This window comes from Engraulis encrasicolus, chromosome 10, assembly GCF_034702125.1.
Source record: "Engraulis encrasicolus isolate BLACKSEA-1 chromosome 10, IST_EnEncr_1.0, whole genome shotgun sequence".
Taxonomy (NCBI): Eukaryota; Metazoa; Chordata; class Actinopteri; order Clupeiformes; family Engraulidae; genus Engraulis; species Engraulis encrasicolus.
Window position 1 is genome coordinate 22,848,887 of NC_085866.1, and position 20,948 is coordinate 22,869,834.

The window sequence follows — 20,948 nt, forward strand, 5'->3', positions numbered from 1 at the left end:
GCGAAGTTTGCTTTGCTTGGTCAAATTCGCGTCTATGTGTCCCTACTCCCTACCATTACTTTGCTCCATACTTAACCCCTTAATGCACGCCGTACCTCCTGAGGCACGCTGTAATAGACATTGGAAGTTAACTACTATTAGTAGTACACTACTGTGACAGTGCACAGGGCCTTTAGTAATACAGTACGACTTGGTCATTGCCATTCTGGTAACAGCTAATTTATAATGCCGTGTCTTAAGGGTTAATAGTCATTTTATTTAGTACCATGTACCATGTCCATGTTCAAGTACCATGTCTATTGTCTGCCTTGTAAACCTGTGTTGCCCAAGTGTAGTTTTGTCTGGCATACCCCTTGCGCCTTTTTGTCATTCCATGAGTACCGCCTTCCTCGTGCTCTATCTTATTCTATCCCAATGTGGCAATGCTCCATATAGGTTTGTTAATAATATAATTTTCCACATAAGCTACCCCTTCAACTTGCTTGATTACCTCTAGTGCAGTGGTTCTCAACCTTTTTTGAACCAATGCCCCCTTGACCTCATCATAAGCCGCAACTCCCCTTGATCTCATCATAAGCCTGCCAATGCCCCACTTAGTATTTTACTAAATATATATTTTTTGTTCTTTCATGACTTTATTTTACGATAGGACAGTGAAAGTGTGACAGGACACCAATGGGGGAGAAACATGGGGAAAGATAGACAAAGGACCCGGGCCGGAATCGAAGATGGGTCGCTGGTGTAGCAGCCAGTGCCCTACCGTTACAGTAACAGTAGGGCCACCTCCTCAGTATTAAAAAATAAAATGGACTAATGCCTTCTATCCTTCTTAGTGCACACCCCCCCCCCCCTAGTGCTCCACAATGACCCCCTGGGACAGTGCCCCCATTGAGAAACACTGCTCTATTCCAAAGTTCATTACTATTTATTCTTTCCACATAGCCCCCCTACAACAGGCTTAATTACTTCAAGTGGTTTGCGTACCTCCTGGTTGGGAATCACTGTTGTAAACAACACAGCACCCAGCAGTTAGACTACTATACCCTCCGATTCCTGTTGCTGCCCGCCTGCCTGCCTGTATATGCAGCTGCTGTGCGTGGAGACTGCTCAATGACAGCCTCGTGACCTCTAGCTGGTGCGTCACGTAGGCGATCGTGACATTATCTGCTGTGTCGTGCCACTAGATGAGCAAGCAGAGAGCCTGGATCGCATCACAGTGCTGTGGAAAGGTCAAGAAAACCCCCTTTTGTGTTTGGGTTCTTTCTTTAAAGGGAAACCTAGAAGAGAAGAGAAGAGAAGAGAAGAGAAGAGAAGAGAAGAGAAGAGAAGAGAAGAGAAGAGAAGAGAAGAGAAGAGAAGAGAAGAGAAGGGAACTGAAGAGAAGAGAAGAGAAGAGAAGAGAAGAGAAGAGAAGAGAAGAGAAGAGAAGAGAAGAGAAGAGAAGAGAAGAGAAGAGAAGAGAAGAGAAGAGAAGAGAAGAGAAGAGTGTAGAGTAGAGTAGAGTAGACTAGAGTAGACTAGAGTAGACTAGAGTAGACTAGAGAGGAGTAGAACAATTATAGTTACCTATTATCATCAAGTATAGTGTGGAGTATACAGTACATGTGTACATTGAGACTGAAATCAACACATGCATGCACATGCAGATGATCCATTCAGTAGGGTTTTTTTAACTTATCAACTTATTAACTGATCACAAGCCTACCATAGATTTTGATCATGCGTCAGAGTTACATTACATTACATTACATTACATTACAGTACATTGCATTTGGAAGACGCTTTATAACCAAAGCGACTAACAAACGAGATAGCGTTACAGTGTGGACGATGGCTGTGTATCGTTACTGTACCTCTGATTCTTTTTTTTAACCTTCATTGTCTTCCATGTTCACCTTTTCCCCATCCATCAGGAACCGGTTGTTGCTAGAGCTAGAGAACACACACACACACACACACACGCACACGCACACTCCTGCACACACATGCACACACATGCACTCTCACTCACACACAAAGAGGCATGTACTTGTCGCTTAGTTACCGCTCAGCAGCAGGTTGCCACAGAAACAGTCTCCCAGAGATTCGGCGCGGCAGGCAAGTGAAGCCAATGCAGTCATCCAGCCAGCCAGGGCTGGACTGGCCATCTGGCCTAGAGGGCATTTCCTGCCTTGCACCCTCGTGGGTCCCTATTTTCAGAAATATTTATTTATTTATTTTAACATGTCTGAAAAAAGGGGCCCACGAGGGTGTGGGCCCACCGGTGAGTCAGTTCAGCATCGCTAAATATGAGGGGCCCCTTTAAGCCGAATGTGCCCGGGTCCTATTTCTCCCCCAGTCCAGGCCTGCATCCAGCCATCCAACCAGCCAGCCAGCCAGCCAGCCAGCCAGCCAGTGTGCTGCAGTGCAACTGTCCCACTATCAGCCAGCCAGTCATTCAGTCAGTCAGCAGGCACAAGCAACACAGGCATGCTGCTATGTGTGGGCTGTCCGTGGCCAAATTGTTAGGGAGGTGCTCTTGAGATCAGAGGATTGCAGGTTCGAATCCCAACCTTACCTACCTCTCCATACACCCCCATCCATAGCTGAAGTATACTCTTGAGCAAGGCACCTTATCCCACCCCCTTTGCTGCAGCGACTGTAATCAATGTCCTGTATATAACTGTAAGTCGCATTGGATAAAAGCATCAGCTAAGTGCAACGTAATCTAATGCCACGACACCTTGCCGTAGCACATGAAAGCCTAAAAACTATGTGATTCAAAGGCTAGTTTTGTACTGAACAAGTCTTGCATGACAAAAAAAAATGACATTGGCCACTTTTATAGTGCGTGCCACCTAAGACTTGTAGGCTATGTGAATCATTTTATAAGTTTCATGTGTAGTGTTTATGTCTTTGTACGAAAACCCTGAATGCATCCTTGATTTGAGCACTTTTAACCTGCAGCCTGTCCCGTGGTCCAGGTTATATAAATTGTGATGTAGAAATATAGAAAAAATGTAGGAAGTAGGCCTAGTTGTAGTAGTAGTAGTAGTAGCCATAGTAGTAGTAGTAGTAATAGTAGTAGTAGTAGTAGTAGCCATAGTAGTAGTAGTAGTAATAGTAGTAGTAGTAGTAGTAGTAGTATTAGTAGTAGTAGTAGCAGTAGTAGTAATAGCATGCCAACCTGGAATATATCCTTCATTTTAGTCCAATCGCCTTGTAGAAAACCGAACGAGCGGTTTCTGTTTTAAATTGCACAATTTCTGCAGTCTCTCACCAGGTTCAGGTAATTGTAGGTCACCCTTGGGTAGATTGCTCTTGCATGATTGGAACCGCACCACACCCTCCCATGTAGTGCTTTAATGAACTGTCATGCGTTTTGCAATATAATATGCTGTAAAATGGCTTCAGAAATCCGTTTAGCCTATTAGTGTGTGCACTTTAGCCGTAATTAAGTCTGCACTGCACAGCCTGTCACCTTGGCTTTGTATATATGCATACCGGTAGCTGCATGTAGTTAGCATGAGCCACATGTAGCTAGCTCCTCCGGCTACTTCCAACTGTGCAGGTGGAGTAGTCTGCAGATGCTCCCACAGCAGAGTACAGACAGCTGCCAGGTTGGAGGCCCGGTCATGACCCCCTTTGGACTGGGGGGCTAAATAGTGGATCGATTCCAGCCCATCTGGCAACCATAGGTCAAGTCCCCCCCCCCCCCATCTCAGCCAGGGTTCCAGGTTATAGAGGGTTGAGGGCAGGGGGGATAGTGGGTTATGCTGTGCTGCCAGGGCACCGCCTCGCAGCATGTGGGGAGGCGGTAAGAGGAGGACAGGGAACGAGCCTTCATACTATACTACACACAGCCACACACATAAACCAAACTCACACTCGCACACATACTGTATGGACTGTGGGTTAACACACACACACACACACACACACACACACACACACACACACACACACACACACACACACACACACACACACACACATACTGACTATGCATATACCTATGTAGTATACCTAAACTAACAAACCTTCACAGATAAACTAATCTAGAAAGACATGCATGCTCATACACATAGACTGTTCTGTCTGTGCTCTTGTCTGTGTGGTCTGTGCTTTAGTAGTACATTGATGGTGGTGTTTGCCAGTCCCGTCATTGGCTGTTAGTTCCAGGAGTGTGTTCTGATCCAAATTAGTGTCGCGCCAGCTCCACCATGCCACTCCACAGCTCCATAACGGCACCACACAGTTCTAGCCAGCCCTGAGTGCAGACACACACACACACACACACACACACACACACACACACACACACACACACACACACACACACACACACACACACACACACACACACACACACACACACACACACACACACAGTTAACACTCACACAGATGCACACATGCTCGCGCTAACACTCACACGCTCACAAACGCACACATGCACGCACACATACAATCCGTCCCACTCAGACATGCACGTACACAAGCAGACACACACACACACACACACACACACACACACACACACACACACACACAAGCACACATTTTGCCTCGCTCAGACATGCACACATACTAACACTCACTCCGACACAAAGTGCATTACAATGTTAGCACTGAAGAAGTAATCTGAACAGTAATAGTTTTTTTTACCCCCCAGTCAGTCCCATGCCGGAGTGAGTGCCAGACATCCAGACAGAGACCTGAGTTGTTATGTGAGCAGTGTCTGGTCTGGCCAGGGCCAGTTGCTACTGGGGTGCCGACAGAGGGGAACAAAGGGGACAGTTGTCCCGGGCCCAGGGAGAGAGGAGGCCCAAAAATTGGGTCCTCATGACATTGTATGTATTGAGCTGGGGGGCCCTTTCAGATGACTTTGTCCTGGGCCCGGCCAAAGCTGTCAGCAGCCCTGCCAGTTGCTACTGCACAAGGCTGGACTGGGACCAGAAAGAGGGCACAGGCATTTCTGTGCCACCTCCTTTAACCCATTAAAGACTAAGGCACCTGCAAAAAAAAAAAAACGCCCACTGAATGCCTAAGCCCTTTTTTGGGAAAAGGTGCCCTCAGCCTATAAAAAGCGAAATATTTCAGCCTCCAAAATACATTCAAACATGAAATAAGTTGCATTTAAAAGCTAAGACCCTTGTCTTGCATGGGAATGTGTTCATTGAATTTTAACTTTCTGATAAAAAAATCTAATCTCAAGAGCCACTGTGTCCTTGTCTCTCCAGGCACCTACGTGTAGGTCAATGCTGCAGTGTGTACGCAGCATCAGGCTGAAATGGGTTAAATCATGGCCAAGTCTCTAAATCCCCCAGCATCTGTAACTGAGGATTGTTTGCTCACCGGGAAATGCCCTGTATGCCAGATTATAGGTCCAGGCTTCCTCTTGCTGTGGCTGCCTACAGCTACTGGCTCAATCTGCAGTTAGGGCAATACCTCCCATAGACCAGTGTTTTTCAGCCACTGTGCCGTGAGAGATAATCTGGTGTGTTATGGAAAAACTTTAGAAAGACCGTACATTGTTAATATAGGCAATGTTTTTTTTTTCAGTTAACGTTTACTATTGGTGGTGTGCCTTGTCATTTTGTCCTCGAAAAAGGTGTGCCTTGGCTCAAAAAGGTTGAAAACTACTTCCATAGACCACAGGTGTCAAATTCAAATTTACAGAGGGGCCATGATCAAAATATGGGATGAAATCACTGGCTGATCTCTATGTTTACTTAAAAAATAATGAAAATGTAGCCAAATATTCAAACATGGTGGTTCATATTCATTGCGCATAGTCTGTTGTATGAGTGTGGGAGATATCAGTACTGATGCATTTGACGTTACATTGGCCTGGGGCCACATATTACAGAATTGGGCTCAAATCAAATGTTCTATTACATATGTCTGAAATGATCTAACTGAAATGGCACCGCGGGCCAGATTTGGCCGCTGTGTATTTGTTTGTCATCCCTTGTTTGTTTGTCATCCCTGCCATAGACAATCCTCCAGTCTCTAAAACACTTCCACTGGCCAAGCCCTGCCTGCCCTGTATTGAACTGTCCTATACCTTACCCCACTCTTGTCCAATTTTTTCCTGGCACCTGGCATCTCAACAATCTTTTGTGGATTAACCTTTCGATTAGCCTTTCTACTGGTATTACTGTCAGACTGTACTGTACGTATGGGGAAGATGTAGCAGATGCTAACCAGTAGTTTGGTGGTAGAACAGGAGTAAACCTTCCTGGCCCTGCCGTGGCTGATATGGTAGGGCACATGTTTACCACTCGGCCGACGTGGGTTCGATTCCCGGTCTGGGTCCTTTGCCGGTCCCTCCCCATCTCTCTCTGTCCAGCTCACTTCCTGTCTCTCCTCCACTATCCTGTCTCACAAAAAAACAATAAAGGCTGAAAAGCCCCCCCCCCCAAAAAAAAAAAAAACGAGTAAACCTTCCACCTGAAGCTTCATAAAGATTTGATGTTGCTGAGCTATGCTGCCCTTCAAAGGCAAATGGCAGTAACTACGTACATACTTTGTTACAATTGAGCTCAGACAGAAAATGGTCTTCATAACACCTCCTTTATCTTGTGACCGAGCCTTGCTCTCCAAGTGCTTCTCGTTTTAGAAATATTGCTACGTCAAATTAGCAGTAACTGGAATATCCAACCTAATATCAAGGCTTTGAAGGCATTTTTCTCAGTTTCAATGTTGGCGTAGATACTGCACTTTGCCTTTGTAGGGCAGTATGGTCTAGACCAGACGTGGGCAAACTCAGGCCCGGGGGCCACATGCGGCCCCCTGAGCCATTTCATGTGGCCCCCAGAGCCTTTACAAGAAAGACAACTTTAAAAGCCAAATTGAAACGGTTACTCAACATTCTTAAAATGCTTCCTAAAACAAGAGTCTTACGAATTTAAGATTAACCAAAGACATAGGCTTCATCTAAATACATTTAACTGCAATGGGCTGGAATATCATTGTTGCCAAGTTACATCAGCACACTGTTTTATTATTGACACAGGAAAGTTGCCTACGACATCTAGCCTGGGAACTCCCATACTGCCTTTAGTTCTACACAATCGTTTCGATCTGAAAGACAGTATGGCGAGGATGACTCATAACGTACAAGATCATGGGATCTGTGTCATAATGGCCAAGCATTCCGACCTTAACAGTTTCTCTGCCCAATCAGAGAGCAGGGCAGTGTGTCATAATAGCCAAGTATTCCGGCCCCATACGGAATTTACAATAGGCAACTCCCCAGACCTAATCTCACTTGTGATTAGGTCTGGTGTTAACCAGGCAAAATACGACATCCAGCCCTTTGTTCAATATTCTAAACCCAATGCGGCCCTCGGGCCGAAATAATTGCCCACCCCTGGTCTAGACCTTTAGCCCAGTGGTTTTGCACCTGTGTCCCCTTGCCAGAGGGTTGCTCGGAGGTTGCAAATTCAAGCTCTGAGTTGCAGACTGTCAAGGAAGACGTTGGATACATACACACAAAGACAGTTGTAGCTCAGCTTGCTTCTGCTGTACAGTGTTTTACTTTCTGGCTGAGTGTTTTATGTAGCCAGGCCGCGTCCTCTTAGTGATGCAACAACTTCAGCGTTGCTTCTAGTCAGGCCAGGAACAATACAAATATAATTTCTGAGTTCTGAAAAATCGGGAACTCCTCCCACTTCGTCAGGAAGCAAACAACCAGTGGCAAACCAAGGGATGTTGATTGTTATGCTTTTGGTTAGACCAAGTCTCAAAGAGATTTGAAAGTCGACGATAATCAGGCTGTGTTTTATGTACACGTTTCTTTAGCTGTGAAGGTAACCAGCATGCAGTAAGTCCTAGCATGGGCACACCACTCAAACACACACACACACACGCATGCACACACACAGACAGTACATTGCAGGTACAGAACAGATGTTGCCCTTTGCTGTGGAGCGAGTAAGCAGGATATGTGTGAGCAGCATGCTGTCAATTATATACATACTGATATATGAAGTACCATACTGTACACTATATTCATAAAGTACCTGTATCTGCAAGATTGTTTGCTTGCGTGTGTGCGTGCGTGCGTGTGTGTGTGTGTGTGTGTGTGTGTGTGTGTGTGTGTGTGTGTGTGTGTGTGTGTGTGTGTGTGTGTGTGTGTGTGTGTGTGTGTGTGTGTGTGTGTGTGTGTGTGTGTGTGTGTGTGTGTGTGTGCATGCGTGCGTGTGCATGCATGTGTGTGCATGCATGTGTATGTGTGGCAGCCCTTGCCCAGTCATAAGATTGCATATGTAAAAGCTGTGCATAATCCGGATCTTTTGTGGCTGGATGGATGCATATCGCAATTGCCCAGTTTGCATATGCAAAGCCTGTACAAATCCAACCCGAACTACACACAATGAAATCACTGGTGGAGAAGCTTCATAGAAATAACTAAGAACAATACCCACCCATATACTGTGTACCCCCCCCCAACCCCCGCCACCTTTCCTGTTCTCGTACCCCATAACCCCATCCACCCCACCTCTGTATATCTATGAGTTGAGGCCTGTCCGTTCATTTGCAACTACTGTATGGAAATACTAACAGAGAAGCAACCCCCCCTTAACCCCCATACATCTACGTATGGTTTAAAAGCTATGCATATAAGCTGATGTGGCTATGTATGGTGTTGGCCTTGTTTCGGCTAAGCATTCATTAATTATCGAGACGCTTTTGTATTCTCCCTCGCTCTCTCCCTCTCCAGTGTTGTTGTCGTCGTCGTTGGTGTTGTTGTTGTTGTCATAATGTTGCGCGGTCAGTAAATGGTGATTGATGTCCTCATTACCAACCCCTCCCCCTTATAGCAATTATACTAATGACCGGACACAATGAGGGGCCGGGGCTCCCTGGAGCACACAGAGGGATGGGGCACAGTGGTTTTGTATAGCAGTATGTGTGTGTGCGTGTGTGTGTGTGGGTGGGTGGGGTGCTGTGTGTGTGTGTGTGTGTGTGTGTGAGACACAATGAGGGGCCGGGGCTCCCTGGAGCGCATGATGGGGCACAGTGTGTGTGTGTGTGTGTGTGTGTGTGTGTGTGTGTGTGTGTGTGTGTGTGTGTGTGTGTGTGTGTGTGTGTGTGTGTGTGTGTGTGTGTGTGTGTGTGTGTGTTTGTGTGTGTGTTTGGGGGGTGGGGGTGCAGTGTGTGTGCGTGTGTGGGTGTGGGGGGGGGGGGACAGGAGTGTGTGTGTGAAGTGTGGGGTGCTGTATGTGTGTGTGTGTGTACATCCCAGGTGGCCAGGTCAGGCACCACTGGCCTGGAAACCCTTCAGTGTCAGAATAATCAAATACAGGTAATCAAATGGGTGTGTGTGTGTGTGTGTGCGTGTATTCATGTGTACATGCATGCACTACTACAGTATGTCGATTGTGTGTGTGTGTGTGTGGGGGGGGGGGGGTTGTATGTGATACAGAAAGCAGAGAGAGTCTGACTTCTGCTGCATTGAACGTGTGTGGACCATTCCAATGCCCCGAATTATGCTGTTAGTGAAGTCCAGGGCTTCCGCATTGAATTTCAAACGTGTGTGTTTTGTCTGGAAGTGCATTTCGTATCGACTGCACCTGTGCAACCTGCTCATTATGTAGCCATTGCAGTGCCCTATCTATTATACCTTGAGCTAGTGACTGAAGGAGACTTTTTGCTTTTTATTATGATTTACTGATGCCTAGCAGTCTGCCCTGCAAAGTGAAGTGAAGTGAAGTGAAAGCCCAACTGGGAAACTCCAAGTCCCATTGTCATTATGACACAGCACTCCACAGCACACGGTGCTCACTGCACACAACGAAATTGCATTTATGCCTCACCTGCCTTACGACTCAAGGGAGCAGTGCGGCGGGACGGTACCATGCTCAGGGTACCTCAGTCATGGAGGAGGGTGTGGGAGAGCACTGGTTAATTACTCCCTACTTACTTTAAATTAGCCTACTTAAAAATTATTCTGTTGCCCAGCCTAAGTAGTAAGATAGGTAGGTAGATTAATGACATTTGACAGTTCCGTTAATCTAGTATATTACTACATTCTTTGCAGATCAATCATTTTACTTTAATACATTTATACGTGTATTCCATTAAAATCACAATAACCCATTTTCAACAACAATGAAGGTATATAAGCCACATAAGCTTTGTAGGGCAGTAATCTAATTCAGTATTTGACCCAAAAACCCAAATCTAATAGGTATGCATTATATTCCAACCAAAGCCAAAATTGAAGAGTATATGAGTTTTATGAATGTATGTATGAATTGTAGATGTATGCATGGCTTAGTTTAAACAAAACACTTGAGAAGAAAGCGTGTCAGCTCTAGTAAGACGTTCTACAAATTGCAGTTCTTGGTTGTGCTTTGTCAGCTGGGGATGCGTGATTGGAGAGTGGTGTTAGCAAGTGTAGCAACAGAGCACTAGAGAGACAGTGTCCATGCTGTGCTGATCGCCTTTCAGTGGCCTGGCGCTTTCACTCCAGTGCTGATTATTGCACAGGCCTACCGGGCCCAGGCCCAGTGGCCCAAGAGCCAAGGGGGGCCAGGCTTCCAAGCCTCCTTACTACAAAAAATGCATTAAAATTGCATTTTAAACTACTGTATATTCAACAATTCTTGGGGAATAAACCCCCGTAATCCCAACAACAAAGTCTCTGTAACATCTTGGATAAGCCCCCAAATGTTATGGAAACTCGTGATGGAATGGAGGAGGAGGGGCCCTTTCTTGCTCTCTGGCCCAGGGGCCCCGTGGAGTCATATTTCGTCCCTGGTCTCCCTGTTAAGCATTATTGTAGAGCTCGTGCTGGGTCCATGCTTGTGGGTGTACTACACTCGTCTGTTGCTTGTTATTGATTAGCCAGTAGGCTTGAGCACTTGCATGGCAATAACAAGAGGCTGAATGCCGTGGGGAGTCCCCAAACCTAAAGAGGAATTTAACATCCTTTTTCTGTGTAAGGCTAACAAAAGCAAGCGATACTCCAGACACAAGACCTGTTAGACTCCTGTAAGCAATGATTGTGTAGCTTAAATGTTGAACTGCCTTTGCTTATAGTTAACCCATTAGCGCAGGGCCTCTGTTATCACCTTATTGTCATCAAAAATGTAATGAGCAAGTCTTAATCATCGACGGCCCCATCTGCAGTAATAGGCTACCCAGTTCAAAATGTCCATCCAAGAGTATGTAATTGTGTATGTATGTTCACACATGTAAAAAGACACTGTCTTGATTGTGTGTCTGTCTACTATACGTACTGTATGTATCACTGTGTGACCGTAACTGTGTGAATGTGAAAGTGTGCAGCTGTGACTGTGCTTACAGTATGTCTTATTTCCCTTGCCAGCGACACTTGCTGGCTCTTGTCCTATTGTTCAGTTATGAACTTTTAAATGGTGTCTCCAAGCACTTTACTTGTGTTTGTGTGTCTGTGTGTGTGTGTGCGTGCGTGCGTGCGTGCGTGTGTGTCTGTGTGCGTGTATGTGTACGTGCGTGCGTGCATGTGCCTGTGTGCGTACATGTGCGTGCTTGCACACATGAGTGTCCAATTCTGTCTGCGTGTGTGTCTGCATATCTGTGTCTCCAGTGCATGTGAAGAATGTCCACCCTTGAGGCAAAAAGTGTCTGCCAAGTGCCACATGTAATGTAATGTAATGTAATGTATCTCTATGTCTCCCCCCATAGATAACCAGTTCAGAATGTCCATCCTGGATGTAATGTAATGTAAAGCAGTGTAATGTAATGTAATGTAATGAAAAGCAGTGTAATGTAATGTAATGTAATGCAATGTATCTCTATGTTTCCCCCCATAGATAACCAGTTCAGAATGTCCATCCTGGAGCGTCTGGAGCAGATGGAGCGACGTATGGCCGAGATGGCCGGACACCAGCAGCAAGGAGGCGCGGGGGCCGGGGGAGGAGGCGCGGGGGCCGGAGGAGGAGCGGCAGGTGGGGGAGGAGGAGGAGGAGGATCGGGAGGTGGCGCAGGAGGAGGCAATGGAGGCAACAGTCTCCAGTCTCAGGTAGGTTTGTGTAATGGTAATGCAATGGTTCTCAACCTTATTTGAACAAACGGCACTTTGACATCATCATGACCCTCCAAATGCCCCCTTGACCTCATCATAATCCTCCAAATTCCCTCTTGACCCCGTCATAAGCCTCCAAATGCCCCTACATCATCATAAGCCTGCCAATGCCCCCCTTAGTATTGAAAAATAAAATAGACTAATGCTCCTCATTTTCAACTGAGTGCCCCCCCAGTCCCCCACCCCAGCTGCCTTGGCTCCTTAGTGCCCTTTGGGGGGGGGGGGCTGTAGAGCCCCCATTGGGAAACAATAGTGTAATGGATGCCAACTAGCAGAGTTCTGCAGAAGAATGTTAGTGAACCTCCCTGGTGAAGCCCTATACCAATGATTCTCAAAGTGTGGCCCGGGGACCACTGGTGGTCCGCGACAGAGCTCAGGTGGTCCGTGCGGGGATTTCTACTTTTCCAAGACAAGCTAGCTGTAGGCTATATTTGTAACATTATTACAAAGATAAGCATAGCTGAAGCCTTATTTTCACCACAATAACCACATACAGTAATACATGTGAATAAAAAGTAAGTGATCTGCTTAGAAATCAGCAGTGTCAAATTAGCACCCGTCAACTGCCAATTCTGTTGAAAGGTGGTCCCTGAATATTTTTGGGGGGGACAAAGTGGTCCTCGGTCTGAAAAGGTTTGAGAATCACTGCCCTATACATATGCGATGGTGCTGAGTTATTGGCCTAGACCTTGAGCTTGGTGGTTTCGTGACTGTCCTCCTATGCCAGAGGGTTGCTAGGAGCTCGCAAGTTTGAACTCTGAATAGTAGACAGCTCAAAAAGAACTTGGTCATATTTGCACCAAAGAGCCTTGATACGAAGAGACATTACTGGCCAGAAAATGCACTGGAGCAGAGTGGACTTATCATGCCTCGCTCTTGGAGGCATAGATAGATGCACAAAAGGTCGCCCATATTCTTGCTTACTGGTGCAAGATTCGAACTTGCAACTCTCCGATACAAATGTCTGAACAAAGATCTAATCTCAAACCAATTGACCAGAACTGACAGCATGATAAAAGCATGTAAACCACACACAGGAAGGAGTCTTCCGTACATGCGATCCTAACAGCCCTCGGTCAAGACAGAGAGCTTCACTGCTTGAGCGTGTTAGCATTGACAACATGTCAAGCCTGATGTCACATGCCGTCTGCAGTTGGTCTAATGCAATGACGCGCCAGTCTTATGTTACTGGTACTGGGAAATGTCATGGAGGATTTGTCATGTAAAGTGCCCGGCGTTTCTCACTTCACCACGCACACACACGCACGCACGCACGCACGCACGCACACACTCACACACACACACACACACACACACACACACACACACACACACACACACACACACACACACACACACACACACACACACACACACACACACACACACACACACACACACACACACACACACACACACACACACACACACACACACACACACACACGTGTATAAAAGCCTGAGAGAGAGGAAGGGAGTTGAGTGACTAGAGATTCTGTTTAAGTGTAGCTGGCACGTCCTCTAAGAGCATTACACATTAATTGTGAATAGGAAGATGGTGTATCTAAGGGTGGTGTCATGTTGAAAAGTAAAGGAGGCCGGAAGCAAATGTGCAGCCGCAGTAGAATAAAAAGTTTGTAAATGTTGTTTATTGTGTATGGCACAGTATGCATGTCCCTCATGACAGTCGCATGACAATACATGAAAATCAGAAACTGTTTTTTTAGGTGAAACATGAAAACAAGCAATGTGTTTTTCTACATTATGCCTTGTTTTCCAGATACTTTTATCAATCAACTGTTTTACCTCCATACAAGCACTAACTACACGGTGTGTGTGTGTGTGTGTGTGTGTGTGTGTGTGTGTGTGTGTGTGTGTGTGTGTGTGTGTGTGTGTGTGTGTGTGTGTGTGTGTGTGTGTGTGTGTGTGTGTGTGTGTGTGTCTCTGTGTCTCTGTGTCTCTGTGTCTCTGTGTCTGTGTGTCTGTGTCTCTGTCTCTGTCTCTGTCTGTGTCTGTGTCTGTGTCTGGGTGATTCTGTGTCTGGGTGATTCTGTGTCTGGGTGATTCTGTGTGTGTGTGCCTGTGTGCTTGCCTTTTGTTCTCTGTGTGTGTGCATCAATATGTGTGTGTGGGTTGGCCTGTGTATGTTTTTTTTGTCCCAGGGCCAGGCGGGCAGCTCCTTCGAGAGCCGTGTGGTGGTGGTGTGTGAGAAGATGATGAATCGCGCCTGCTGGGCCAAGTCCAAGCACCTGATCCACTCCAAGACCTTCAGGGGCATGACGCTGCTGCACCTGGCCGCCGGACAGGGATACGCCACCCTCATACAGACCCTCATCAAGTGGCGGTAAGATACTACTGGATAATATATACTTAGGAACAGAATAGAGTAGAAATAGAATAGAATGTGGGGCATAACCCTGCTCCAGCTGGCCACCGGGCAGGGATACGCCACCCTCATACAGACCCCCCTCAAGTGACGGTAAGATACTTTAATATACTGTACTATAGAATAGAATAGAATAGAATAGAATAGAATAGAATAGAATAGAATAGAATAGAATGTGGGGCTTTTCCCTACAGCACCTGGCCGCCAGACAGGGATACGCCACCCTCATACAGACCCTCATCAAGTGGCGGTAAGATATAATGTACTGTAGAATACAATACAATACAATAGAGTAGAATAGAATAGAATAGAATAGAATAGAATAGAATAGAATAGGGATACGCTACCCTCATACAGACCCTCATCAAGTGGCGGTAGGATACTTAGATATACTGTAGAACAGAATAGAACAGAATAGAGTAGAATAGAATAGAATAGAATCGGACAGGGATACACCACCCTCATACAGACCCTCATCAAGTGGCGGTAAGATACAATGTACTGTAGAATAGAATAATATATGATAGAATAGAATAGAATAGAATAGAATAGAATAGAATAGAATGCACTATAATACAATCAGGGTGATGATGATGGGGAAAATTCTGTTTGGCTGGTGGAAAAGAAAACATACTAGCCACTTTAGCCCATTAGGGAGTGTGTGTTTGGTGTTTGGCTAGTAAGATTAACATCCTGCAAGCCATTTTGACTAGTGATGAAAAAAGTTAATTTAGAGTGTGTGAGTGGCAGACACAGGGCTCTAAATGAACTTTTTTCATCACCAGCTCTCTATGTCGTGCTGCTTTGTGGTGCTCTGTGCCATGCTGTGCTGAGATCCCAGCTGGGCAGCAAGGTCATGGGCACTGATGTACAGACAGGGAACATAAGTGCCGAGAGGACGAGTAATGGGAGTGCTGTAAATGTCTATGTAGACATGCTGCAGATTGTGTCTCGTAATTATGTACTCCCTACTTTAGTCTATGCACTGTGTTGAGTGCAGCACAGTAGGTTCTACATCAGTAAGTCCTGGCTAAATCTCAACTGTTCCCTTGTATACTACATACTGTAGTGCAGTATGCAATGCAACTCACACCCTATACAGTACAGTTGGTAGGAAACGTTTCATTTCTTTATCAATGTGCTGTGTAAATAAGTACATCATCCAATTGTTTCTGAAAATGTTACACCATATGCATTTATAAGAACTGAAACAGTGGGTTTTGCGTGAAAGGTTTAGTGAAAAGCAAGAAGTCTGAATACACCTGACCTGACAAAGACCTTTGTTTGGTCGAAACATTGTGTAAGCTTAATCAAATAAATCGCAGTGTGGGAGCTACAGTACAACAACAATATTCTGTTCTGCATGCGTACTTTTCTTTTCTTCTTTTATTAACGGCCTGCTGTGTGCTCTCTGTGTGTGCGTTCTCCCTCCCGCGCCGCAGCACGAAGCACGCTGACAGCATTGACCTGGAGCTGGAGGTGGACCCGCTCAACGTGGATCACTTCTCCTGCACCCCACTGGTGAGAAGAGAAGCCTCCTGGAACCTCCTGACTCTGTGTCAATATTAATGGTGGTGGGGGTGGGCGTCAGCAAACAGTAAACCGCAAAAAAAAGAAAGAAAGGAGTCACACACAAGAGCCGAATGCAAAATCAAAACTGTACTAAACAAAGCTGAATAAAGTAGATAAAAGCGACAGATAAGAGACAAATGTTTCGGGTCTAGCCCATCATCAGTGTTACTAGTTTGAAAAAAAAATCTGTGTCAATATTGCAATATATACACGTAGGTAGCAGCAACACTGAACTGGTGATAGTGTACAGGGCATTTGTTGGTCGGCAGACGGTTCACAAGGGAAGATGCTGTAGGTTTACTGGTGATAAGCCCATGGACAGATAACTGCACAGGCCTACCGGGCCCAGGCCCAGGGGCCCAAGAGCCAAGGGGGGCACTTGAAAAAAATAAAAACGTAATTCAAATGACAATTAAACACTTCCTCTCAAATGCATCCTTCTCAATGCCCCCCTAGGGCTCTCTAACGCCCCACTGGGGGCATTAGAGCCCCCTTTGAGAACTTAGTCTATACTGTATTTGTCTTCCCATATTGTGTTGCACTTACTGCATACTGTATACGGCACATTTCAATTTCTCTCGAGGGAGAAACCCTGCCCTGAACCCCCAAAATCTTTTGGAACCTCACAATGCCATGGAGGGGGGCCCTGTCTTGTTGTTTGGCCCATGGACTTGTAATCCGTCCCTGTAGAAGCCTCCTCAAGACGTGTACTCTGACTCTGTGTCAATATTGTTCTGAGATAGGTAACAGCAGGAATGAAATGGCGATCCAACATACTGCATAGGTCATTTGTTGGTGAGCCGATGGTTCACAAGGGAAGATGCTGTAGGTTTATCTTTCTTTAGAGACCGGCCCAAAATTTCCAGTGGGCGGCCCATTGGTTGACGGTATTCAATATCGGACTGAACCAGATGTACAACAGTGTCTTCACTCTCTTTTTTTGGGAGAAGTATACATTCAGCGCTGCAAGGGGTCGTTTCAGCTCTGCAGAGGGGGCCGTGGTGGCCTGTTTGTGTACATGATCTGCCGCCACCCCCCGCTGACAGTGCGTCTCCTGCAGTTGCAGGAAAAGTCTAAACCTGGCTTTAGTGTTACAGTACTTACTAAGGCAAAATGTTATCATCCTTAAGCTATACCCACTAAAGAAAGTGCTACTGTGTTGCTTGTTAAGCTTGAGAGTCGATAAGAATGTTATGAGGTACAGTAAAATGAAACTTTACAGTAGCCATGATGAACATATACTGTATTTCAGGGTGTCTTCCAATACAGTAAAGATGCAGTACAGTACAGATATCAAACGAGCAGTACCATAACTTATATTTACTCTGTTGGTATTCATTAAGAGAAACAACCAACGTAAGCAGTTTGTGTCTGCTCTCGGGAACAGGAAGCTACTTTGTTTGCTTGTTTGCCTCAGTAAACTAAAAGCAAATTGGAAAATAATGTGATGGTTCCTAAGTGTTAGTTTGAGAGTTTGTTCTGAGAGTTTGCCTTTCGTTGGCTTTTTAAGAGACATCAGGTTTGCCTCAGTGAATTTAAAGCAAATTGAAAAAATGGATAGAGTTCCTAAATATTTGCCTAAGTAGTTATTTTAAAGAGACATCAGGTTGGCATCCAGTGTCAGTCTATAAAACGTAGCCTAATCACAGCCGTGCCTGACTGTGTCCCTTGCCAGTTACTGTCAGTGTCCTCTTGTCCTATTGTTCAATGATGAACTTTTAATTGGTGTCTCCTGTGCACTGTGTGTGTGTGTGTGTGTGTGTGTGTGTGTGTGTGTGTGTGTGTGTGTGTGTGTGTGTGTGTGTGTGTGTGTGTGTGTGTGTGTGTGTGTGTGTGTGTGTGTGTGTGTGTGTGTGCGTGCGTGTGTGTGTGTGTGTGTGTGTGTGCGCGCGCGTGTGTGTGTGTGCGTGCGTGCGTGTGTGTGTGTGCGCGTGCCTGTGTGCGCGTGCCTGTGTGCATGTGTGTGTGTTTGTGCGTGTGTGTGTGTGTGTGTGTGTGTGTGCGTGTGTGTGTGCGTGTGTGTGTGTGCGTGTGTGTGAGCCTTTTGTGTGTGTGTGCCTGCCTGCGTGCGTGGCGTGCGTGGGCATGTCGGTTTGTGCACGCAATGTGTACATATGTGTACGCGTGCATGTGTATTTGCCGTTTGTGCCTGTCTTTGTGTCTAATGTGTGCATGTGTGTTTGCCTCTGTGCGTGTCTCTCTACTCTACCCAGATGTGGGCGTGCGCCCTGGGCCACCTCGAGGCGGCGGTGGTGCTCTACAAGTGGGACCGGCGGGCGCTGGCCATCCCCGACTCCCTGGGCCGCCTGCCCCTCTCCATCGCGCGCTCGCGGGGCCACACCAAGCTGGCCGAGTGCCTGGAGCAGCTCCAGAGGGAGGAGCAACAGCAGACCGCCTCCTCGCTGGCCCTGCCGCCCCTGCCCCCGCCCCCACCCCCGCCTGGATCGCGCCTCGCAGGCTACTCGCCCAACAACGGCTCCGACAACAATAATAATGGTGGCAACACCCCCGCGTCTGATGCTGGAGGCTGGATGGTGAACTGGGCAGCGGCGGAGGGGGTGATGAGCACCCCTAGTGGTGGACAGAGGAGTGGAGCGCCCACCAATACGACCAACACCACGGCTAGCAGTGTGACGTCTGGAGGTAAGGGCCTTATGTGATAGTGGGTTCTTTCTTTTTTAAAATATATTTTTTTGGTCTTTTGACTTAATTTATGACAGGACAGTGAAGGTGGTGACAGGAAGCGAGTGGGGAGAGAGAGACGGGGAAGGGCGGGCAAAGGACCCGGGGCGGGAATCGAAGGGCGAGTGCCCTACCGGTTGGCCACATAAGGGCCGATAGTGGGTTCTTTCTAATAGCTCACGTACTGCAACTCCTCCCTTGCTCCCTTGCCTGCTTGTAGCCTTTGCGATGGCATCACTGATGACAGAAGTGCAAGTCAATATCTCGCATGAGTGCAATTCTAAAGTAATTTTCTCATTTGCAATCAAGATGGTGAATGAAGAATAGTCGGAAGGTGAAAAAGTGGATCGCACTCAGGTTCTTCTTTTCTTCTTTTTTTATTTTGTATTTACATAGCAGCAGAAGTGTAGACAAACGTTTCGGCTGTTGCCTTCGTCAGTGTCTCCACTGACGAAGGCAACAGCCGAAACGTTTGTCTACACTTCTGCTGCTATGTAAAAACAAAATAAAAAAGAGGAAAAGAAGAACCTGAGTGCGATCCACTTTTTCACCTTCCAAGTTATTCAACTGGAGACGCACCACACGGAAGAGCGCGGTGTATGAACTACTACTTCTGCGAATGAAGAATAGTCCCCCGAAAGTGGTTGTGGATAGACTGACAGCGGGGAAACTTTATTGTTTTCTCCACGGAGGCGAGGTGTTAGTGAAACACAAGGCCACAGGCACAGGTTGAGGACGGGGTCAGTCCGCAAGAACTCAGAGTCTCCCCAGGTGAAAAACCCATATACTTAAAGTGTACTTTTTTTGACCGTACTTAGTACAAAGTGTACTATTTTCGGCGATTTAAAGTGCGCTTCATTGCACTATTAGTGCGCTGAAGCACTACTAAAGCAGTACTTCAGCACACTTGCAGCACACTGAGGATGCTAAATTGGCACCGCTTTTGGACAACTTTAAGTGCACTACAAGCATACTTTTGAAAGTATGCTCCAAACACGCTTTTCATGCATTCGTATGGCATTAAGAGTGTGCTTGAGTACACTTCTATAACATTTTATTGTTACTAGAAGTACAATAAAAGTATATTAACTTCATGCTTCTTCGCACTACATTGGAACATTTTAAGTCTGTAAAAAGTATATCATATGAAGTATTGTAAATATATAACAGGTATGCTTAAAGTGTATTTACAGTACACTCCCAAGTACATGACATAATATAAATTTAATATTACAATCCATGCTGGTTCTCAGAGCTTGTACATTACACACTTCCACAGGCACAGTAGTGTTCCAGTATGCATGCCTAGCATTACTGACATTTACAATCATTGCATTGTTACAGAGATTTCAGGTACACATTTCACATCGGTTCAATCATGCTCCCCCTTCCTGCAATTGATCACATGGATTGATGATTTATGGTGATACTGTATTAATTGTTTGAACAATTAATTCCAACTTACCTCCAACCAGGACATTATGGGAAGTGTGAGCCTATATATACCAGAACATATACGTGACCATCATAATGACGGTGGGAACATGGTCATTTTTTGTGTACCACTTTAAATTTTAAAAACCCCTACAATAAACACAGAATATAACAATGAGTAATATTTTCATGCAAACCAAAAATATTCCTTCAGGATGAATGGCTTTCTGTTTGAGAAATTTACCTTCAAGAAGTGCATTGGATGATGGGACATGCATGATGGTGCATTATGGGTAAATACACTTTGTGTAAGTGTCACGGGGTGACAATTGAGGCCCAAGTGAACCGAAAACTAGATGTCATTCATTCCCAATGTAATGCACCTGGAGCATGATTAGGATAATGGAGCGCAGGTGAGGAGGATGGAGGTGATTGGTGCACGTGGGTTGGTGAGCAGAGTTTTCAACGGCAAGAAACTAGACTGTGAGGAGGAAGCCGCAAGGAGAGATGACTGCGAGAATGCCATCCTGAGGGGAGAGAGAGGCGAGAGTGGAGCGGCAAGATGGGAGACGTCGGACACCGGTAACCGGACAGAGCCAGGCGAAAGGGACGAGAAGTTGGATGAGAAGTGGACGCGATCCTATGGATCAGAAGGCAAACTGGCAGCACGGAAGAGAGCGCGACTGGCATAGTGCCCAGAAGGAGTCCGCAATCAGAGTGACGGCCAGCTGAACCTGCCTCGATGGAAAGGGGTGAGACGGACATGCCCCACCGTGAAGATGAGTGACTCGTATTCGCCTGGTTACTGTGGCC

At 46.2% G+C, this 20,948-nt stretch overlaps 1 protein-coding gene across 1 annotated transcript in view; it reads left to right on the plus strand.

Moving 5' to 3' along the window:
- The window catches only part of camta1a (calmodulin binding transcription activator 1a), a 1,011,609-nt gene that overhangs the window by 959,586 nt on the left and 31,075 nt on the right, over positions 1 to 20,948 (plus strand). Inside the window, exons 15-19 of the mRNA XM_063208398.1 lie at positions 11,790 to 11,946; positions 13,876 to 13,909; positions 14,224 to 14,405; positions 15,890 to 15,968; positions 18,233 to 18,662. Coding sequence (XP_063064468.1) covers positions 11,790 to 11,946; positions 13,876 to 13,909; positions 14,224 to 14,405; positions 15,890 to 15,968; positions 18,233 to 18,662 — 882 coding nt within the window. The remainder of the gene's footprint in view (positions 1 to 11,789; positions 11,947 to 13,875; positions 13,910 to 14,223; positions 14,406 to 15,889; positions 15,969 to 18,232; positions 18,663 to 20,948) is intronic.